Raw genomic sequence first — 24095 nt, 5'->3', positions numbered from 1 at the left:
AGAAAAAAATAAGAGGCAAGGGCAAAGAGAGATTTTTCAGCTGATAGTGGAAATGCCCTGGAATGGTGATGGAACAGAAAGATCTGTCGGGCTTTCCCAGACAGCGGGAGATGCAGAAAGAAGATGGTGGAAAGGCAGCTACTAGACGAATGGAAGGAGCAGGAAGGGGAAGGAAACCAGGTCTGTGAGGATTTGAAAACAAGGAGAGTAATCCTGATCTAGATCCTGGAATGAATGGAGTGGAGGAGGGAGGCGAGGTGGGTTTGTTTGATGCTGGTGGATGGGATGAGTTTTCACTGTATGTGTGAGGAGGCATTGGGCAATTGCTCAGCATCAGGATCCTCCTGGCATTGTGACACATGCTGATGATGGGCGCATTCCCTACCTTTCATAGTTGGTCAGTGTTAAGGACCTGGCTTTTCAGAAGTGCTGTGTGTCTGTATTGCTGATTGAAAATTGCAACCAGTTGAGGTCAATGCAAGCGGGGGGTGGGTGGGTGCTTGGCAACTCTGAAAATCAGACCCCAAGATCAGGGCTGCATGGTCTGAGGCGAGGTAGCCTTGCCCAAGGGGAGGCAATTTCCAGCAGTGCCTGAGCAGAACCAGTTTCCACGTGTAGGCCTAGATTCTCTCCTGCATCCTTCCTGAAACAGCAGTGGTGCTGCCATCTGGTGTGCACTTCTTTGTTAACTGCGTCCCCCCCCACATCCCTCCCAGCATTCCAAGGTCATCTTAGTGCAAGAGCACCCATCTTGCTTGGTTTGGTGGCTCTGGTGTGGGGAAGGAGCAAGGTGGTACAGATTTACCCCTTCCGACAGAGCGTCTGCATCCTCCATAACCTCCCTGCAAAGAACTCGCCAACCACAAAGACCTGTTAGGCCACATCTTGCCCATCCTTCTCCAGTCAATGGAGAACTGTTCCCAGGATGGGTCATTAAACTACCACCACAGCCTCCCCACACACATACATCCATCGCAGTAGCCCAGAAAACATACTGGGGCCCGGAGAAGATAAGGTGTATTAAGTGTGGTAGGCACCTACGTGCTCACCCTTGGACTGTGCCAGAGGCATGCCAGCCTTCAAGCTGTGATTTCCAAAACCCTAATTAGAAGTGATAGCTCCCCTAGGCTTCCTAATCCAGCATTCAATTTAAAATGTTCCGCTAGTAAATGAGAGCAACACAGCAAGGGGAAAGGATAGAGTGAGGGGGGGAGGTGGGGAATCTTGTAGGGGGAAGGAGCAGGGGTCCGATAGTCTGTAACAATGAGCACACATCAGGCCGATTAACGCTGGCTGGGGTCTGAGCCTCTCATATGTTTCTTAGTGCAAGTCACTGAGTTTCCATGGGGCTGCTGCTGATGCAGATGAGAGTAGCCTCACTTTCCTTCTTCTCTTCCTACACTATCAGTACCTGGGATCAGAATTATCCTTGTGATTTCTCAGTTAGTTTTCATTCTGTGTTTCATGCTGCTTTAAAGAACCCAGATAATAGCTGGGCACGGAGCAGAGACAATAGCTGGTTGTCATTGTAAGTTTTAGCCTTAATTCCAGATCCGTTTCCCTCCTCAGCTCCCTGTGCCCACGCCTCCCTCCTCTCTTAATGCCCTCGGGCCTCGCTCCCTCAGCTATTCCAGACTACGCAGTGTTTTTGGATTGGAGGGGGTGGGGACATCGCTGGCAGATGCTTCCCTCCGCCTGTCATTGTGCTCCTGTCCTAACTGATTATCAGTAAGTGACCCTTTCCTGCCCCTGCTACCCTGATAAATAACATTTGCTGGGCAAACCCTTGGACCCGTTTGGGGTAAAGCTTGAAATGGAAGTCGGACAGCAGCAGGACCAAACTCGGCTGGAACCCTGAATACTCCATTTCCCTTCACTGTGTCATGGCTGCCCTCTTTCTGGTTGGGGACAACTTGAGACCCTCCTGACCCTCTCTGGTGCCTGTAACACACCCAGTTGGGAGGCTATTGTACAGAATCTGCCAGTCAGGGACATACACCCATGGAAGAAACCAATGTGTCCTGGCTAACGCTCTCCACTCGATCTCTTCTGCAGTCATGGTATTTTGTTTGCTTGTGTGTATTGTTCTCCTATCAGTTGATCTATATTTAAAGTACCATGTCAGAAAACTGACACCAAATGGAAATAATTTGTTCCCCATTTGCTCTCCAAAGGAGTCTGGCTTAGGAACAGCCTTGCTGGGTGTTGGATCTCCACTCCAGTCATTGATCCATTTCCTTCCAGGTATGCTCGTGCCACTGCTTTGAGTCATCCATTGCCTGTCTTGACAACTGCCATGGGCCTCCCTATGAGGCACTTGGGAGAATGTGAGGGGAATGTCAATAAAGATTCCAAAGAGACATCTTGGGCCTGATTCTCCGGGCCCCTGCCCCTTGTGTTCCTCTTTCAACTGTGCAAAGTGGATATAAGACCTTCCGATGCATGTGAGTGGGGTGGTAGCATTTTATACTCACTGTGCGCAAGTGTAAATGAATGCATGAAATGCAGGATAGCAGAGAACTAGGCTGCGAGTGTGTGCTAGGGCTGGGAGGTGTCCTGAGTCCAATTCCTCCATCTAACCCCTCTGTGACACTATTACAAAAGTAAACACCGTGCAACAGACCCGGGGCTTTCCCAGGACTAAAGCAACTACTTGGTCTTGCACCTGATGCTGGATGAAGTCACTTCTCTCGCTGCCATGCTCTCTGACAGTCCCAGAGGCACACTTGCATTTGGGAGATGTCCTTAGAGAGAGTGGATGGTGCCCACATGAACCATCTCTGCTGACAACTCACTCCAGAGTTTGAGACAGAGTAATTTCATCTTTTGCTGAGGGTAGCGGAACTCTGGGCTCAGCAGAATTTGATCTTTATTATTTGGTAAATTCCACAGTTAAGATCAGTGATAACAATTGGAAGAAAAGGTTAAAAGTAAACAATGTTAATACATTTTCACGGTTTCACAGCAGAGCTATGGGGAGCACCTGGCATGGATGCGGGGCCATGAGAGCAGGGTCGCAGGGGGCTCGCTGTGAGGCTGACGACACCAGATTCCTGCAGGTGCAAATTTCAGAGCAGGCTGTGGCCCTGGTGGGGCAGAGCAGAAACCCTCCCTGCCTAGGACTGTGAGGAGGAGGACAAGTCCTTGGCCATGAGGGAGACCACCCTGTCACTGAATGGCTCCGGCCCAGGGACAGCCCTACACTCCTAGCTGTTTAATGAGTAAATGGGGCGCTGACAGTGGGGCTGCAGAGGGTTGCCTGTGTGGCCACGGGTCCTGGATACCAGATCTCGAGGGCACCAAATGCACGGGAGGCTGCACTCACTGGCTGCTGTCGATGGATATTTTGTTCATTGGTTTCTGTGTAGGGTGACCATATGTCCCATTTTGGCCAAGACGGTCCCCTTTTTAGCCCTGTTCCGGCCGTCCCAACTTTTTTTGCAAAAATGGGCATTTGTCTTGGTTGCTCTTGCCAATTGATCATCACGCACAGCTTTGCCAAAAAAGTGGGGTGTGACCTCTAGCAGGCAGTGGAGGAACATGTTGGGGAGAGTGGAGCAAGCAGCAACGCTAGCCCTGTGCAGGAGAGAGGGCTCAGGAGAACGGCTTGGGCTGGGCCAGGCGGGCAGTGGGAGGGCTTGGGCCGGTCTCGCATGCGGGGGGGGGGGACTTGGAGGGGGGGGGCTAGGGCTGGCCCAGGGTGGGTGGCAGGGGGACTCCAGCCAGCCCTACAGGCATGTGGCAGGGGGGTTCAGGAAGAGGAGGGGGACCTCAGGTCTGCCCCACGTGGGTGGCAAGGAGGGCTAGGGGGAGGCTCATGCAGGGGGCAGGGGGCCTCAGGCTGGCCCTGTGCAGTGTCCCATTTTCCTTTTGGGAAAATACAATCACCCTATTTCTGTGTGTCAGGTAAAGTTGATGTTTACCAACTACAGATGATTTTAATCAAATCCTGTCCAGCCTAGTTATAGCCACCTATGCCTATCTGCCACCACCATTTTGCTGTAGCAGAAGTAATGGGGAATGGTGGAAATGCTCTACTCCAAATAAATAGCAGCCATTTTTGTGGGATGTACGGAAGAAAGGAGCTGTGCTTTCCTCCTCTTGGTATTGCCCCAGCAAACCACGTGTGTAGCAGGCTAGGCTTTCCTGGGCATTAGAGATTGCAAGGGTGGCCTTGTGGTTAAGGCACTGCTTGGGGATTCAGAAGATCAGGGTACCTTTTCCAGTTCTGCCACAGACTCACTGCATTACCTTGGGCGTGTTGTTGCACCTCTGCTCCCTCACCTCTCTAACTGGGAAAATAACACTCCCTTTCTCCCACTCTGTGTCTGCCTTGTCCATTTAGATTGTTAGCTCTTTGGGGGCAGGGATTGTTTTTTACTGTGTGTATGTACAGCTCCTAGCACAGTGGGGTACCTTTCTCAGCTGGGGCCTGAAGGTGCTACTCTAATACACATAATGATTTATCAGCTGTTTTTGCATGAGAACAAGAAAATCCTGAACAAAATTGTGACAGTTTAAGCTCTTTAGAAGTGGAGAAGGGGTGAGCACTCCAGTAGAACTGAACCTGTGAAGTCATTGCCTGTCAGGGACTATCCCAGGTGTGGGCTTCTGCTGCAAAGCCCAGGATGTCTCAGTCCCATTGAGTGACTCAGCCATGTGCCGATGAGTTTGCCCATCCCTTGGGATGCCTGGAAAAGTGTCTCCACTGGCTGCATTATGCTGCAGTAGCTTTCCTTTCCATAATGCAGTTGTTTCTATCATAGTTTCTTTCCATTTATCTGTGCTGGGCTGAGCTTATCTTGTCTTAGATCAATAGAACAAAATTAGCAAAACCAAGCAGCACTTGGGGACAGGTGGGGGGAGAAAATATTTCCTACAGCAGTAGTGAAAACACTCTTAAGGCCAAACGCAGGCAGCATGCTTGAGAAATGCAGCCTGTCATTCCCAAGTTTCCCAGCAACAATGGCAAGTGATTTCTTTCTAGAGCTCTGTACGGGAGTGGGAGGGGTGGTCTGAGCATTCAACTGGGAATTTGAAACTTCTGGCTTCCATAGCTGACTCTATGTATGACCAGGAGCAAGTCACCTGTGTTTCTAGGAGCTCCTTAAATCAAAGTACAGCCTCTCATTAGCTAGTACATGATTCTGGGCTTCACTGATCCCATGTGCACTAGATGTGTATTCATATAGCACTGGCTAAAGGCCCAGAGTCCTGTCCCAGGATGCACTGCACTCAGTGGATGGAATTTTGGGGCGGGACTGGCCGTGTCTTTGGTTGTTCCATAGATCTGATCTGGAATCCAGAGGGAATATCCCCATATATTACATCCTCTGTGCCTCAGATTCCCTGTAAGTAAATGGGGATAATACTTAACCACTTCCCAAAGCTCTAGTGATGATTAATTAACTAGATGGTTGTGAAGTGCTTGAAATATGACCATCACTATAGACAGGCTGAGTCTGTATTTAAAAGTATGAAAGAGAAACTGACAAGGTCCCATGTTGGATATGTTCTTCTGTCTTAAATCTGAGAGCATCTTGTTCCCTGTGTACAGTGCCTCCACAAAAGCTTTGTTCCATGTAGGTACAGTGAATGGCAGTTAAACCTCCACTCCCCAGGTGTTTCAAAATAGAAGGGTCACTCATTCAATTACGGGGAAGAGCCCCTTGCCTCTGTTCCTGTAGGGAAGAGCTGAGCTTCTGTAGAGGACTGTAGCAGTGAGCAAGAGAGCTGTATAACGCTCATGTGAATGAGTTTAATTATATGTGTAACGTGCCCCTGCAACATAGTGTGTTCCTAAGAGAGAGAGAGAATATATATATAGAGAGAGAGAGAGGGAGAGTGTCAGTGAGTCAGTCCTGGGGTGAAATCCTGGTCCTACTGAAGTCAATGGAGAAACTCCCATAGACTTCAGTGGAGCCAGGATTTTACTCTGAGTGTTTAAAATTCTGCCTCCTCTCCAGGAAGGGTGTTTAACAAGAATTCAGTGTTTGTCGATCGATTTCAGCCTGCAAGGCAGGACGTCCCCTGATTACTTATTTATTTAGTCATTGACCACAGTGTGCCACAGGCCCTGCAGACAAATGAAACGGCCATGTTCCCTTCCCTGAATACCTCCCAGTCTAATGCTAGTTACAGCACAGCAGCTGATACAAGCAATTTGGGTGGGGAAAAGGAAGGGGAGGATTACTGTCATAAGGTTATGCAGTTACTTTGGTTTGTTGTATACATCTCCTGGGGGACCCACCAGTATAGGTATACACACATGCAGAGGATGTGTCTCTCTCACCCCCACAGAGTCAATAATGACTAGTATCTTCTCTAACCTGTTGTGTTGAAGGTAGTTACCTCATCTTCAGAGAACTGGGCACTTCTTAGCCTTGTTAGGAGATTCCACCGACACCGAGTCCCTTCAGGATAAATGGAATTTTGAAGGTTCCAGGACTGCAGGTTTGTATCTGACCGGAGATGCTTCTGTGCTGAATAAAGAGCAGGCAGGGGCACACTTTGGTGGGGCTGGGCAGTAAGTGAATGTGCATTAACAGAACTGTTCCCTTGAGAGGGTGGCTTAGCAGGATAAGCCCCAGGCTGGTAATGTCTAGAACCACAGGTTCAACACTTCCTGGGTCAACTCAGCCATTCATCCTTCTCATACATAACTGAGCTTTGTGCAGTTGAGGGAAGATCTTTTAAACTGTCAGTCTCTGTAACATGCACCAAGATGCCCTGGCTTAAGTTGGAACCTTTGGATAAAATGTTCCCTCCTGCTGTTCAGTGTGGTGATCAATCTGCCCTAGAGGTGGTGCATTTCAGAGGTGCTGTCTCTGTGCAGCATGGGAAGCCCTTTGAGACAGGGGACCCTATAGGGATGTAACGTGGTGGTATTATTTAGAAAATGGGTGAGACTGCAGAAGCAATCTAGCTTATGTTTGCAACCTGCCTAGGTTATCGGACAACCACCACATGGGGCTCTGAACTTGATGGCTGCATCAGCCTCTCTTCAGATCCATTGGCCCAAGACAAACTGCGTTGCACATTTATCCCTTCCTCTCTGCTTATTTGTCATTTAGCATAAATCTGATTTAAAACGAGCATAGAAAAACCAAACACACAAGCTCCCAGAACATGAGCCTTCTTATGGGCTGAGAATTTTGAATGTTGCCACTCCAATCATGCGGTGTAGTCGAAGCCATGTTGGTCCCGGGCTTTTGGAGAGACAAGGTGGGCAAGGTAATGTCTGTTATTGGACCAATGTCTGTTGGTGAAAGAGACAAGCTTTTGAGTCACACAGAGTCTTCTTCGGGTCCACTGCAGTCAGGCAACTTTGGCCCCAGCCACACTGTGTCTGATAAATTCAGTGGGGCCAGATCCTCAACTGGGGTAGATTGGCCTAGTTCCCTTGAAGTCCATGGAGCTCTGCGGGGGTAAGTGCTTGGGGCACCGCTGACCTCAGCAGGGTGACACTGCTCTATACTAGCTGAGTCTGGAGGTGAACTTGTATCTGTGTAGCTTCTTGTGTATGTTTATTCAATAGTCATGATTGTTTTTGTCCTAAGCTAACAGTGCCCTCAGCCTGGAGGGTATGTGTATGGTTATTTCAGAGACTGCATCAGGAAGCTCAATGGGCTGATCTGGTTTGACAGGAGGCAGGTTACTGGGTTAGATGGTCTTGTTGGTCTGACCCAGTACAGCTGTGCCTGGAGCAACGGAACCTGTGGCCAGATCAAAACCCCTGTGTCTCATTTCATCAGTTCCCACTACTGCCTCTCACTCTGTTATTCTGACATGGGTCTCCCTGTCATTGTGTAGGGACCTTGTGTATCTGCCTTGTTTCATGTGAGGAGCCTACTGCTGAGGGTCTCACCTCAACCTCCTTGGTGGAGTTTACAATGATGTCCCATCTGGAGCTACTGGATTCCAGTGAGCAAAGCAACCTGGAGGCCACGGAGCCTGACCCTGTCCTCAGTGCCCTGCATGCCTCCGCGGGATCAGGCTTTGCCAGTGAGGAGAATGAGGAGTCCAAGATCCTACAGCCCCCCCAGTACTTCTGGGAAGATGGGGGAGAGCTCAACGATTCCAGCCTGGATCTGGGTCCAGCAACAGGTAGGTTATTTTTATCCCTTTCTTCCCTTCCTTCCTCTAGGGGAGACTCTGTTCTCTTCCCTTGACACGATTCTTGCTAAGAGGAGCTGGGATTAAGCATCAACTCCGTTATCACACCTCAGTGTCTGATGTGTCCCTAGGAAACCCTGGGCATGGACGGATATTAAAAAACAAGGTACATCTGGATCATTATTCACAAGCTGAGGAAGTAATCACGTTTATCTCTGTCTCTTGCTCACCTCATCCTCCCCCTTTCTGTCTCTGTCCTCTTATTCTCCCTTCAACTACCTTTCTTTCTTTTCCCTTGCCACCGTGAACTAAACTACGTCAATCTAGTCCTCTGAGCATAAACCTTGAAGAATCCAGGCAGGGGCCTGGGTTTGAGTCCCAGCTGAACTCACTAGGCCCAATTCTAAGCCTTGACTTCAGTAGTAGTTTGGCCAGAGTATGGCCAACAGGATCTTGCTGGCTGAGTCCTGCCAAGTGAGTCAACCAACTTTCTTAGGCAGCCTGTCAGGCTAGCTGGAAAACTGGGACAAAAAGCAAGGACCCTCTCACTGTAGCTGGGTGCCATGTCTGAGCTGAACTTCCTCTGGAGAATGTAATATACACAATCTCTCCCACCTCACCCCATACCAGGCCCACTGGAACCCACTGCTGTGCCTGGGCTGAGCCTCCCCTAGAGAACATAAATCTATACACGCCACCCCCTTCCTCCCAGGCCCACTGGAACCCACTGCTGCATCCAAGCTGAGCTTCCTCTCTGTTGACATTGCAAAAATCAAGTTGAAACTAACCTGCCTGTGTTTATCTATGTAAATGTGGCTCCTGCTTTAGCCCCCTCCTCAGTCTCCCTGAGCTTCTTAGCAGAAGACGACTTAACTTTTGAGACGCCCACTGGGAGAGGGACGGGATAGGGAGGGGGAGTGTTTTGCAGGCTTTCCTATAGCTTATGAGATTATCCCACATGACCCTGCTCTAAATTCCAGGCTGGGTATGTTTAAATACAGTGCAGGAGACTGACCTTCAGCCCGATCCCTTCTGCCCCCCACCACATCTTGTGTCGTCAACTCTTTCTCAGTAGGCGCTCTCCTGGCTTGACTGAGGTCTGGAATTAGAAAGCTGAAGTCTTTCTAGTCTTCTCTTTGCACTGATTCCTCTGACCTTAAAAAGACCTGTGCTCCTACTGGGATGAGGATAGAGCAAGCAGCAGCAGCAATCTAATTTACAGTGGTACAACACATTTTTGGCAGTGCACACACGTGCTCATACTCTTGCTCTTGCATGCACTGTACTAGACTGTATGCTCCTTGGGGCATGGATGTCATTGTCTTAGGACTTGAAATCACCATCAGCGGCGGCTCTAGGCACCTGCACTCCAAGCGCGTGCCTGGGGCGGCAAGCCACGGGGGGCAGCCTGCCGGTCGCCATGAGGGCAGCAGTCAGGCTGCCTTCAGCTGCATGCCTGCAGGAGGTCCGCCAGTCCCGTGGATTCGGAGTACCCAGCACCAAATTGCCACCAAATCCGCGGGACTGGGGACCTCCTGCAGGCGCGCTGCCAAAGGCAGCCTACCTGCCGTGCTTGGGACAGCAAAAAAGCTAGAGCCGCCCCTGATCACCATGCTCACTAATTGTGCTCTGTAAACATCCTAGTTACGCTCACAGTGACACACACAGAATCACAGGCACTCCTACACATCACACACTGTACATGCACACTCCCCCTCTGACACTCATGTGGATCATGCAGATGCTCCTCACGCACTTGCGTTCATAGTGAGATACACAATTTACGCTCCCCCCATCTCTTGTATGCTCGGGCCCCAGCCTCCCACATGTATAGAGAACACGCTTCATCATCACTCAGAAGCACTTCCACACGTGTGTAAGCACGCACAATAGCTTCACACACACACACCCCTCTCACTCCCATTGGCTTGTACATTTAGCCAAAGAATCTCACCTCCTCATCACACTTCCACATTAACAGCAATAAACACAGAGCACCAAAACCAGCCTTATCCCATGCACACACTCATCATGCAGAGCACACCCGCCTCTTCCCACTCTCGCACACAGAGTCTCTCACACGCTCTCTCTTTGCTCTCCTTTACACACACATCGACTCACCACCAAACAGCTGCAGTACTTCTGAGGGCTGGCCTTCTGCCAGCCACTGCTCTATGCAGCTCGCATCTTAGAACGTCAGTTAATACAACTCCTTGAATTATTCAAAAGCTTGGGAGCTCATTTCTATTTAAAATTTAATTAGAAACCTGGCGTGTGTCATTTCATAATAAAGGATATAGTAATAGCATCCCTAAAACAGGACGCTTTCCCCAATCACACTTGGTCTATAAGTCTATGATATACGTGCCACATGTGTGACGGAAGTGCCGTGTGATTCCCTATGGAACTGTGTAACCAATTACATTTATTATGTTACTTCTAACATACCAACTCATGAGTGATGGATTGTTGTTGTTTTTTTAAACCAACCTGCCAGAAAAACATTTATTTCATTCGCCAAATGTAAAATTTCCTCCCAAAATTACGGTGGAGTAAGGCCCAGAATGGGAAAACTCATTTCTGGAGCAGTGACAGGTCTGAGGTCTAGTCAGTCAAGGCTAGAAATGAGTCAGAGATACTATTAGAAAGGAAAGATTCCCAGCTTTGTAACAAGACACATAACATTTGCTTCTTTCACTGTAAAGTGTAAAGATATTGGGCCTCAAAATAACAGTCTGATATAGGCCAGATTTCTAGAGATTTCAAAGCTGTGTTAATTTTTTCCCTCTGAAGTCTGTAGAGTTGGACTCAGCTCAGCCTTTTTGTGGCTTTGCAGATGGAGGGATACAAAATGTAATCCCAATACATTTCTTTGTAATGTTCTCAAACTGTCCTAAAATATGTGTGCTTTTCGTGTCAAACACATGACATGTAGAGAACACCTGGTACTCATTTGGGATGGCTGGCACCACTCAGCTTCTGGCTTTGTCTCTCTGGAGTAACACACTCCTGCTGATAAAATCTTCATGCCACACCACAATATATTTACATCAGCTTCAGTGGGTCCCTGCCTGAGTAAGGACCTCAGGATTTGTCTCATACTGTCTTGGATTTTTATCCATTTTATCCATATTCCTCCTCCATGAATGTGCATTGAAATGTACAGTCCTCCACACTAGCCCATTGGCACCCCCTTTGTTTTCTATATATGCACATCCATTACCCATCAGTTACTCAGATTCGATTCTACAAGATAAATTAACGTGGCTTGGCACAGGGGTTTCTGTAGTGGTCAAGATAGGGGATGGAATGCTTTTTCCTTAGGACAAGGAGCAGCAGCTGAGTTGCTGTATAGCTACAACTGCAGCAATTGCACAGGAGGGATTGACTGGCAGATTCACATATTTGTGAACCCATTAGCCATGCCCTTAACTCTTCCTTGCCCTGTTTTCAAAACCCCCTCCACATACATGCATTGAGGAAAATGGCCTGCAGAGCGCAGGAGGGTGGGAAAGGGGTCATGATTTCTCTGCATTCAGCCTTCCTGCACAGTGGAGCAACATCCATGCCCTTGCCTGTTGGGCCGTGCGTGAGATGAGGTTTAGGATTTACACCATTGCAGCAGCCCTGCAACAGCTGGAGTCTCAGATCACAGAACCAAAACCATGACCCCTTTAGCCTTTGCTTAGTGGGTTGGCAGGTACGCTGGGAAGCACAGAGGTGTCTGGGGGCTAGTGCAGAGGCATGGATCAGTGTGAAGGTATTTCATTGCATGTTCTTGTGAGTGTATGTGTCTGTGTGTGTGAGAGAGCCAGCGCTAATTATCTGACTTAGTTTGAAAACCCCACAGAGGATGTGCAGAAAAAAGTAAAGAGAATTTGTAGTATACTAGTGCCTCACTGAGGACTGGGGAATATTTCAATGCAGGGTGTTTGGAGACTGAGTCCAGAGTTTCCTGCTTCTCCCAAATGCAGAATGAGTCTCTTCCTGCTGTAATGATGGCTGTCAATTGTCTCCAAGGCATGATTAATGATTCTGAATGTCTTGGGAAGCATTGGGATCTTCCTATGATATTAGGGTGACTGATATGTATATGCAGTAGAAACCTAACACCCCTGCCAGAGGATGAGTACACCTAAGATCTAAAGGTATTGGCACTTCGGTCTCTGACTTCAATGGGAACAGGATCTGACCTTTGAAGTTTAAAACTTCCCCTCGAGGATGATGTGCTTGGCCTATTTCTCTGTCTTTGTTTCTGAATGCAGCTGATACTCTGGCCCAGGGAAGAAGAAGTCAGCGCTGTGCGTGAGAGTCACATTACAGGACTGACCAAGGACCAGAGCAGAGACTTGGAGGCAGATCACCACTGGGGTGGATTACTTAAGGAGCGCAGATGTTAGCATACAAGGAGGGACCAGTGGAGGAAGAGTCAGGGCAGGGCTGGTGCTCAAGTCAGGAAGATAGACGAGGGAGGAGAAGCTCCTGTAATGTTGGAGCTTCCTTCTTGATGTCAGCAGCAAAGCTCTGTGTGTAACACAGTATTGATTTGCTCTTTTCCTTCTAGACACAAGCTCCTGTTGTAAGCATGGGGAGGGGAATGAACTGTGCTGTGTCCACATGGCATGTGTATATATGACAATTTCTTGCAATGTCCTGGACAAACCCTATTGAACTAAGGTTAAGTGTTTTATGAGTTTATTGTATTAAAAATGCAAATGTTTCCATATTATTGTGGGATTGTGTGTAATGTCTCTAGGGTGGAGGCATAACTAATGTAATCCTGGGAAGTGTTATGAGCTTCAAAGGACTCTTTTAAACAATATGCCAGATGAGAATGAACTTTTAGTTGAGTGGGTTTCCTACAACATACTTTGGAGGAGAGGAAGGCAAATTCCCATTTCCGGACCCAACCTTATGAAGCTATACCTTGAGGAGAAATCCATTTTCTGCTCATCATCTGTGCCCGGGGTCCCAAGATCAAAGACTCCAGTTGTATAAAGGAGTAACTCACAGATGCATGGCTGTTCTTGTTCTGAGCGAAAGGTGTTATGAACTTGTAATCACAGAAAAAAATCCTGGGTGGGGTTTGAAGGACTGATCACCTCCCAGAGCCCATCTTGGAGTTGGGGGGTGACCTCTGGTAAGCTTATTAGTATTCATGTAGGTTCTTTTATTATTTTAATATATAATGCTTTTACCTTATAAATAAACGTGCTTGCTTAGAAAGGGCTGTGTGGTACCTTCTAAATGGGGGAATTATGCTGTTTATTGCCTCTGAGGAGAAAGCAAAGCAGATCTGTGTAGGCAGTTTGACTTGCAGGGGAATGCACAGTATCACAGGGAACTGTGCTGATTGGAAAAACTGTGATCAGGAGGGAGAGATGCAAGTCTCTGCCCAAGAGAGGTGATGGCAGAGAAGCTGGAAGCCTAGAGTGGTTGCTCTTGCTAGACCACAGGCGCAGTTGCTCTGAATGATGACAGCATGTTGCAGACTAAAGGACCAGGAGGCCTGGCCTCCGTCCCCAGCTGTCCTCAACTGCCTCCTGGTCACCTCCATTAGTCAGGTTAATGCTAGGTGACCTGGTATCCCAAAGCTCATGAGGAAACCAGAAGCTGTTCAAATTGTCATTTGGATTTGACTTTTTAATTTCTCCTTTGCAGTAAAATTGGATTGAGTGACTCCTGCAGGCACTTGCAGCAGGGTCCCAAATGACCTCTGTCCCCTCCTGTTTCCTCCTAATGCATTGCATCTCCATGGCAAGCAATGGGGTTTTCTCGCTAACTGAAGAGAAAGAAGAATGGGGTCTGCTTTAAAAAAAAAAAAAAAGGCTTCAGCTCCATCCCTGGTGTAACCCCACTGACCTCTCTGACTTCATTGACACCAGTAGAGTTGCAGTGGGTCGTATCCATCCCTGGTGTGTCTGCCTGGATCACAAATCAATATGTTCTTCTTAGGCTCAATCAGAATCAGTCCCACTGCCCTTTCTGTTGATTTTTTTCTCAGGCCTCTAAAATCCTCCATTTACCCTGTCTGTTCCTCTCCCGCCAAGGATCCAGTTTGGGCCAACCCAGCCTTCTGGCTCAGGGACAGATCTGTGCTCCCCGGCTGCCGAGTGGCAAAGTCTGTTCCGAGAAGGGTTGTTTAACATGTTGGCGTACGTTAAACCAGGACGTAAACAAATGGCATCCCGGAGCTGAGTGCAGGCAGGAGGCTGCTCAGCGCTAAGCCTCTTACACATGGTCTTTACCAGGTGCTTCATTGCATTAATGCCTTGGCTGAAGATGGGATTAAGAACTGTAGATTTGCTGTCAGTCTGGAACAGGAGGTGGCTCATTTCAATGAGCCTGGTGCCTGGAGGGGAGCAGAGGGGATAGCTGTGGCAGAGGGCAATTAATGCACTCAGGAGAAAGGGAGTTCTTAATAAAAGGGCGATGAGGTGGGAAAGACCTTAATTCACTGATTGTTTAATTGGAATTTATAATTGTAATACAGTGTCCATCCTGGCTCTCCTGATATCCCCAGCATCTTCTCTCTCTAGGAATGGCCTCTGTTAAGCAGGGAATAAGTGAGAAATTAAAAAGGGTTTTTTTAAGTGCCACATGCCACTATAATGAACCACAGCTGCCTGTATAAAGACCTGATGGTCCTCAGCAATGATCAAAACTGGTACCCTTAATCAGGGAAGATTCCTCTGTCAAGGGCGGGAGCCAGTTAAGAAGACTGGGTAGAGAAATCTTGTGTTTTGAATTTCGGTAATAAACTAGACTCCTTTCTTGTAATGGAAAAGCATTCACACCAAGTACATACACAGGAGAAGTGCCAAAAAGAGGACAGGTATTTGAAAGTGAGGTCTCTCTAGCATATCCAGGGCTCCCCAGCCAGCAAGCCAGAATCTTTAGCCAGGTTCTTTGAATATTAACCTGATCCTGAACAAGTGATGTACGGTGTAGTATGTCAACGTTGTATTGTAACGTTGCCCTAGTAAAAAGTTTCAGCAAAATAAGCCAAACTCCTAAAAGGGGAGAGTGACTGAGAAAGCATCTGCTGTGTGAAGCTTTCTTAACTGGGGCAGAAGGTGAAATTGAGGCAGCAGCAGGGCCCCAAGCCAGACTGGGTAAGCCCTGCTACCTGGAGATGTTAGCATCCTCAAACTGGAGTGCAGACCTCTCCATATGCTGTCCTCTTGTGCCATTCTCCTCTGGGATACAGGTGGGGGTCCCATGCAGGCTGAAAACCAGCAGGTTTCTGGTCTGCTGCCTCTTTGTGTCACTCACCCTGCTGTGCTGCTCTACTGTCTCTTAAGTCTTCATTACTGGTAAATTTAGTAGATCCTTCCACAAGAAAAAACTCATCTTTGAACATGGCCTATATGTACCCAGGTATGATCTAATCTACCACCGACTTAAATTGAATGCCCCTAGAGCAGAGCAGCACAGTCAGTAGAATGGAGATCTAACTGTGAAGGGGTTAATGATGAGACTGCAGCTTGCTCACTTCTGACCGCTTCTCTTCTCCTTTCTCTTGCATCCTTCTATTCCGTAAACAGGTCTCCACTTCCCTGTTGAAATATGATGCACTCATAAACCAGCCTGCTGAATCTGGCATTGCAGCCAGCTACCCAATACCCATCCTGTTAACATAATACCCAGCACCTCCTCGCCAGGGTGAGTGCAAGTAACTTGAGTCAATCTGGACTTCATATTCCGTGATGCAGGGTGACAGGATGCAGTTACTGTAGAAATCTCAGTAGTAGGGGGCAGGGGCAGTCTAGCGGCTTGGCACACTGGGGAGGTGGACAAGATATCACCTGACAGTTCTATTAAATCCAAGTTCTGTGACTCAGACTACAAGAAAAGGTGATCTTAGGTCTCAGCTTGAGGTGCCTTACAGGGACCTGATGTTCAGAAAGTGCTGGACACCTGCCCTCTAAAAAATCAGGCTCTTTTAAACTGCTTCAGGTGTGGAACTGAAAATCAATAGTTGTTTTTGAAGATCTAGGTCTTGACGTACACTAACTAGAGACGCTGAACCATCACTCTAGATCCCTGAACTCTGGAGATGTCTGAATCCCGATTGGGATCTGGATTCTGCAAATATCTTTATAATGGGCAAAACCAGTGCCTGCCAAATCTAAACCCCTCTGAACTTAGGGGGCAGTCCAAGGCTAGATCTGAATTTTGCTCATCTGTAAAGTAACTAGTGGAACAGAGTTCTTCACAGGATTTTAGGGACATTTAGGTTTTAATCCATGCCAGGTTCTTGCTGGGCCAGACATGTATCTATTGGATTTCTGGGAAGTGGGCTGGCAGAAGCCTGCCCACTGCTAAAGGATCCGCCCCCAGCCTAAGGGGAGGACCCACAGGACCTCAGAACCCCACTGATTTCGGGGGACAACTAATAAAAGAACAGGGACAGGAGTGCGGTCAAAGGGTCATAAGAAGGGAGCCTAACGGGGACACCGAGCAGAGAACCCCAGACAGTGCCCACTGCTCCTCGAAGGCGTCAAGGGAACCAGTGGACGCTGCCCAGAGGAACTCCGCCCGGATACGTGAATGGACCAAGGATTGGAAACAAGCCCCACAGTCACCGGAGTCTCCATCGGCCAACCTCCTCTCCCTGGTTGCGTAGATGGCCCTTTTAACCAGGGCAAGGAGGAGGTTGACCAGGAGGTCCCACGACTTCGTGGGGCCACGGATAGGGAGTGCATAGAGAAGGAGGTGAGGGGAAAAGTGTAGCCAGAAATGTAACAGGATATTGCTGAGGAGCCGGTATAGGGGCTGCAATCTGGTGCACTCCAAGTAAACGTGCACCAGGGTCTCCCTCACGCCGCAGAAGGGGCAGGTGTCTGGGACGGGTAAACCGCGCCAAATACACGCCTGTGCTCACGGCCCCATGAAGGAGCCACCAACTGATATCCCCGGCGGGCCTCGGAACCAGGGTAGAGTAGAGGCTGGCCCACCGGGGCTCCTCACCCTCCAGAGGTGGCAGGAGGTCCCGCCACTTTGTATTGGGGTGGGACACGAGGGTGAGGAAGTGAAGGGTATAGAGCATGAGCGCGTAGAGATGCTTCCTTGGCGCAGTTTGGAAGCGGATCGGCTGCAGATCGTGCAACCGGCTGGTGGAGAAGGGGTAGGGGGGCCAGTCAGGTCCATGGGGCAGGGGCCCGATGAAAAGGTCTGGAGGGCTCGGGGTGGTGGGTGGGCGGGGTGTGCCCTCTCGCAGGACCCGGTCGAGGTAGGCCCGAGCAGCGGGTGGCAAAGCGACCTCCACCTCCCGGAGTACGCGCCGGGGAGTACAAGGTCTGGAGAGCCCAATGCTTTGAGCGGGCGTCAGGGGATCCAGCTGGTCTCCCCGGTCGTAGTAGGACTCTGGGCTTAGCCTGCAGGGAGGTGGTGGTGATGGGGAGTGGAAATGTTAGATCGATTAGCACTGTGCCAGAGGACTCCTGTCTCTGCTTCCATATCACTGACTCACTGCTGGAGAGAAGCAGCTCAGGTTTCAGTTGTAGGCTGCCCTGTAAACAGGAGCCTGCTAGGAGGTGCAGGATCAGTTCTCTCTCAGCTTTGATCTCCCTGGTGAGACAGGAGGCTGCAATCCATCAGCTTCCCTGAGGGCTCGCTCACCCTGAGTGCTCTCTGTTCAGAGGATAGCAGGCAGGCTGACTCACATGGGAGGTTTAACCCTTAGGGAACTGGCTAATTCCCAGGTGCTCTAACAGTTTAAGAAAAGGTCAGTTGCAAGCGTTTCAAGGGAGGCTGATGTGTCAGGAGGGTTTCCAGCTGTCAGGGAGTTGTGCTCTTGCTTGCTACTTGGCCAGTTCCAGCCCTGTGCAAGGAATCTGCCTGCTTTCCAGCTGCGTGTCTTCGTAGTCCAGTGTCCCATCTCTGACAGTGCCCAATACCTTACGCTTCAGGTGGAGGCCAGTCCTCCCCTCCTTACCCATAGCGCCTCTGTGCAGGTGCGATGCCTACAGTTCTCAATGGGGCTACTGTATGGAATGAAATGCCACATGTTTCAATGGAAGCGGAAGCCCGAGAGCCTAGTGAGGTGCACTAGTCCTCCCCCGCCCAGTGCCCTCAATCCCATGGTCATTCCTGCCATTAACCAGCCTCTGGCTAGTGAGGCAGTGGCTGCTGCATATTTTCAGACAGGAGGATGATGACAGGGCACTTGGAACGGCTGGTGCCAGACTGCAGCCAGGGAGAGGTTTTCTTTGCCTGGGCATTAGCTCACTGCTCTTGCAGCCACCTTGGATGACAGGGCATAACCTCTTTGCTAGCCAAAGAACGGTGGTGGGGAGCCCTTCAGGTGGCAACTGTCTCCTTTGGCCCTTGGAACTCTTGAGACTATCGATCCTGTTTGCACGTTCGCTAGCGAAGAGGCACTTGGATTTATGCCATATTCCCTTCAGAGCTCAGATTGAGCCTATGAGCTCCAGGTGACCCAAGTGACAGTAGATCTCAGTGCCCCGTATGGGGCCAGAGGTGGGAGAGGCCCTATGGGAGCCCAGTTAACAGCACCCTGGAGGAGCTTGATGGGCTCCAGTTTCACTTTGAAGGAAAGCATCAGGAGAAAGTCACCAGCTTCCTGTCACAGTGTGGGTCGGGGGCTCTGAGCCATCACAGGCATATAAAGCAGCCTTAGGGAGAGCTGGGGGCTGATTTTAATATAAAGCTACTGATGTGGGAGATTCATGTAAATCAACCACCAGCCGGGTAGGAATTTGCCTGTGACACTTTTGTGGTCACCTTTAGGGGTGAAAGGATCAACTTGCTTCCTGCTTCGGGACTATGGGGACTGAGACTGATGTGTTGCTCAGGCAGCATGGAGAGGTTTACCTGCTATGGAGTATCCAAGTGACTCTTGCTAACAACACACTCTCCCCACCCCCCCCAGCTGAGATCCAGACGCAGTGTCATTCGGAGGTTCCTTTCACGGACGCGCACTGTAAGGCATCCAGACGGCTGCCTCCCACCATGCTTAATGAAGCATCCACTTTGGCAGCCAGGCAAGAACACATGTCGGACAATTGCTTATTTATTTATGAAGAATAACCACAGCCCAGGGAGGTGGGAGGGAATGTGTTTTCTGGCTGCAGCGAGACCACTTTCTGGCTCCCAAGCTGCACTGCTCTAGGTGTGGGGGAAAGGGGACTTGTTCAGGAGGGCAGCCCAGTACTCAGCAGCATTGTTATTGGCAGCTTCTTGAAAGGAATGGAGAGACCGATTCATCCCGGTTGGGTCCACTGGCATTAGGGATGAGTGTGGCTGGAGCATGTGGCCTGTCAATTGTCAATAGCTGATCTTGCTGTTACTGTGTCAGTCCAGGACATCTTATAGGTCCTTGCTGGGCTTCCAAGAGGAGCCACTGACTGGTCTGATTTTCCTGCTGTGAGGCCTAGTGCTCCCTCGCCCTGATATTCCACAAGCTACTGGGTTCCCCTCAAAACACCACACACACTGGCCTTCCAGAACAGTGCCACGCTGCAGTTAGTGAGCCTTCGGTTGGGAATGTGTGGATTTAGCTCAGTCCCTATTTATGGCCTTTATTCCCTACAGCTAAGCAGTTTCTTCAATAACCTGGTGGTTTGGAAACCCAGGAACCACCTGTGAGGTGATTTTATGCTGTGAGGTGCTTTCCTGACCCAGAGTCTGCTCTCAGTGACATCTGAGTCAATCCAGATTTCAGTGGCGTTACCTATGTGTAACTGAGAGCACGATCAGGCCTATCATTCTGTCGTTCCTTTTCCCCTCAATCTCTGTCATTTCCACCTTAGTCTGGTAGTGGCTAAATGGCGGTACAAACTGGTATCTGTTTGAGGGCCCCTGTATTAAATGAATTGCAGGATCTCAGCCTAGTTCCTAGAGCATGCAAACCCACCTCATGAACACTGTCAACAGAACTGGCCTCTGGGTTGGCAGGCTCAGTGGAGAGGCCTGGTACAGAAGGGGCTGTGAAGTTTGAACTCCCCTGTCATCCCTAAAAGATTTCCTCCAGGCTGAGTGGTGAATGGATGGGAAGCTTGCACTGCTGTTGCCCGAGCTGCATCTGCCAATCATATTCTTCTCGCTAACATATGAACTTAAATCTATTAAACGAACCCATTTCCCTCTTTGGTGGCAAACACCAGGGCACTCTCATAGGGCCTGCAGCCTCTGTCATCTGTGTCCCTAAGTAGATAGACCCTGGGCTTGTTTCCTCCTCTCTGCTTTCATCCCCCAGTCTTTCAGCGTTCATGATCATTTGTGATAGACTCCTAACATGAAGCATCTTGGATTTGTTTTAGACTACAGTTTTCCAGTTACCTCTCATAAGGCTCTGCCCAAGGGAAACAGGACGCAAGTTAAGGACAACTGGGAAACCACCCCCCTTCAGCCGTCATCTGATTCCATGGAGCCTGACCCAAATACACCTTTCAGCAGTGCTCTGGAGGAAGAGGAAGGGCTGCTCCCCATAAATCAGTCTAAGGGAGGGCAACAGAGCAGCCAGACTCAATGGCCAAAGGACATATCTTCAGAAGCAGCTGGCCAGGAGGACTCCTTGTTCTCCCTCCTGTTCTCCACAGCCTCCAGCAGACTGAGTGTTGTGACTGAGGCAGCTGTAGGAAGCCAAGAGGAGGACTCTCTTCCTGAGCACACTTCTTCGGGCTTTGACCTAGGGAGTAGCATGGGGCCAAGTCTGCTGCCTGTGTCCTCCATCCTGTCGGTCACCACTGCAGTATCCCAAGGTGTCACAGAACATTCCACCCAGGTGACTTCAGAAAATATTGGGACTACAGTGGGAGTCGGAGTGGAGCTAGCAGGGAGCGTGGCAACAGCAGAGTCCACACAGACCCTGGTGGGAGCTGGAGTGGAGACCACAGAGCTCCCAGTGAGAGGGGAGCTCATTGAGCCGTCAATACGAGAAGAAGGGCAGCAAGTGGGGCCCACAGTGTTAACTGGAATGGAGCAAACGGAGGAAGCTCCTGAGGTAACATCACCTGGAGGCAGCTCCCAAAATCCCAAGATTGTTTCTGGTAGTGGTGATGGCCCCGCAAATGCCAGCTCCTCGGCGGCTTCCTTGGATAGGTCTGACGAATCAGCTGCAACCCCTGCTCAGAATGGCGTGAAGCTGGCTACTGAGACCATGGCAGCAGGGCGGAGCTTTGTGCCACAGACCGGGGACACTCACCTGGATGTGCTGTCAACAGGACTGCCCTGGAACTCGGCACAGGTATCCCACTGTGCGGGGGAGGGGGACTCATTTTGGAGTATGTTTAGGTATAAACCCTTCCTCTCCCAGTGCTGTGTGAATATTAACTTATACTCACCTGTCCCTGCTTTCAAATGCCCCATCATCAGGCTGGTGGAAATAGTTGCTGGAACTTTTCCCATGACCTCACTAAAGGTTGTAGGGGATTGTTCCCTCTTTCATGGCACATTGTGGAGATGCCTCAGATACTGAGTGTGTGTGTGGGTCAATTCACCAAGAAACCCTCCCACACAGTTTTGCTTCTACCCTGCTGTCTGTGCATATATGTAATCTTTGAGCAGAAAACAGCAGTGAAAGGGTTAAAATCTAGCTCCTTTCAAGTCCAGTTATATTTCTTCAGGTTGCATTTTTGGAAATATAAGTGCATGAATAGCCCCAAACACCTCTGGGAGGTGCCTACACCACCAGTACCTGCATCGCTACCTGCGCTGCAACTGTTGGTGCCTGGACAGATGCAGGGCATGTGGAGCAGGGCAGCAGTACACAGATCTTTGTCAGCAGGTTAGTACAGGAGATTTGCAGGGAGGGAATTGCAGGACAGACATACAATACAGCTGCAGGGAGGGTTCAGAGGAAGGATGGTCTAGTGGTTAGAGCAGTAGCCTGGACTGTGGGAGACTTGTTCAATAGCTGTTCTTCCACAAACATCCCATTTGACCTTGGTCAAGTCACTTAGTCTCTCTGTGACTCAGTTCTCCATCTTGAAAATGGGGATCATAGTGCTTCCCTGCTTCAAAGGGATGCTGTGAAGATAGGATTGTGAGATGCAAAGATATGCAAATAGAGGCCATATAAGTGCCAAGATAGATGGGGGTGGAGGTTACAAGATAGCAGTACAATAAGATTGCAGGTGGTTGTATGATTGCAGGGTACCTGTGCAGTAGCACCTGCTTTGAGATCTATTGAAGCTTCTCTTGTGTTGCAAAATTTTCTGTAAGGGCTAGATGGTATAAGGAATGGAGAAAGAGATCCAGAACTTTTCACCATTAGGTCAGCAAATTTCAGTGCCACTCAAGCTGGTAGAGAGTGAGGTGACCAAGTCATTATCATCTGATAGCTGTTGAACTGGACTTTGTCTAGTTTTGAAACAATCTGCAGCTTCTAGGAGTTCAGCTGAGGAGAAGGGCTTCATTTCAGCCTGCCTAAAGAGCTGCTTCTTGAGGACCATGAGGCTCTGGATGGAGTCTCTGTTGTGATAATATGCAGGCCGCCTAAACAGCAGATCCAGCTACCAGAGTGTCTAGCTCCATTTGGACAATATAATGCAGTAAGCAGGTGTCCCTATCACACAAATCAGTCTGGCAGTTAGCACTAATTGCCTGTCCCCTCCCCCATTCTTATTCTCAATAAGGGAGACAAGGACTGTATGCACCATTAGATAGCCTCAAGATAGCAAGGCTGATTGGCATGGTAGCCTGTAGGGAGCTCACCCGGCCACTGATTGTACTGTTCCTGCTCTGAGGATTAACAGAGCACAGTACCGAAATCCACTAGCACTCAAATGAAAAAGAAGACATTTCTTTTCTATGCATTTATGTCACAGCCTGGAGAATGGGGTATGTCCTCCAGTATCCCATCTTTGGAAAATCCCCTCCATACTGGAGAACATGCAGTTCCTCCAGAGCTTTCCCAAAAGTTCAACACCCTGGTCAGCATACAGTACAACCCCTCACTTGCTCTGCTCAAGCTTCTTGTGCCTTCAGCAGGAAGCTGCAGTCTCCTTCCAAACCCAGCTGTATGTGTCTTGTCTTTTCAGGTGATCTGCAAGGACTGGAGTAACCTGGCAGGGAAAAACTACATCATTCTGAACATGTCTGATAACATCGACTGCGTAAGTCAGACACAAGAGACCTGAATAGAATGAGAGTAAATGGGAAATAGCTAGAATACAAACATGGGGGCTGGCTCTGCTACACAGGGCAGCAAAATATTTCTTAGTGTGACTGATCCTAGGATTCATAGGACATTTTCTAGGGCAGGGGCGGGCAACTTTTTGGCCTGAGGGCCATATCGGGTTTCCAAAATTGTATTGAGGGCTGGTTAGGGGATATGTCTGTTCAATAACATTTTGTGTATCATCAATATAAATTTGAAAATAGCTTTTTGCTGTATTTCAGTTTTAGTGATCTTGGATGTTCATTGTAACTAGATTTGGTATAATAGTTTCAGAGAAACATGTGATATTTTAAATGGACTGTGTTCCTTTAATTGAATCAAGCCTCTCAACAGGCCAGTGTTGTTGGTAAGCATCTTAGTTTTACAGCTGGAGAAACTGAGGCACAGAGCAGTGAAGTGACTTGCTTCAGGACACACAGCGAGTCAGTGGCAGAGCTGTGAGTAGATCTCAGATTCGCAATCCTGTGATTTTAGCCAAAAGCCCATGCATCCAGAAGGATAGAAATTGGGTTTATAATATGTGGCCATTGGTCTGCGTTTTTGTTTTCCAGACTTTTTACAAATGCTAATCATCACAACCCCAATGGGAAGATGGTTAATATTATTCCCATTTTACAGATGGGGAAAGAGTTGGCAGCGAAAGTGTTTTGTCCAGTGTTGGATCTGGACTTATATCACCATAATTCCTGGGTAGAAGTACAGTACTCAAACTACTAGCTCATATTTCTCTTTCACACTCATATCTTCTAAACCAGTTTGCTGTACTGGGTTCTGTGCTGGCAGTGCAGTCACTGTGGAAGCAAGCACAGCATCTGTTCTTAGCTTAGCAGTA

The 24095-nt window shown here is 49.0% G+C and overlaps 1 protein-coding gene across 2 annotated transcripts in view; it reads left to right on the top strand.

Annotated features, from left to right (window-relative positions):
* Window positions 1-24095, top strand: part of PODXL2 (podocalyxin like 2) — a 41908-nt gene that overhangs the window by 6000 nt on the left and 11813 nt on the right. The window contains exons 2-4 of one of the 2 annotated variants that reach the window (XM_030570841.1): window positions 7813-8106; window positions 20403-21328; window positions 23124-23198. In XM_030570841.1, the coding sequence (XP_030426701.1) occupies window positions 7813-8106; window positions 20403-21328; window positions 23124-23198 (1295 nt within the window). The remainder of the gene's footprint in view (window positions 1-7812; window positions 8107-20402; window positions 21329-23123; window positions 23199-24095) is intronic. The other variant, XM_030570842.1, reaches the window with a different exon arrangement.

This window comes from Gopherus evgoodei, chromosome 7 (genome assembly GCF_007399415.2).
Source record: "Gopherus evgoodei ecotype Sinaloan lineage chromosome 7, rGopEvg1_v1.p, whole genome shotgun sequence".
In the NCBI taxonomy this organism is placed as follows: Eukaryota; Metazoa; Chordata; order Testudines; family Testudinidae; genus Gopherus; species Gopherus evgoodei.
This window is presented reverse-complemented; position numbering and strand designations above follow the sequence as displayed.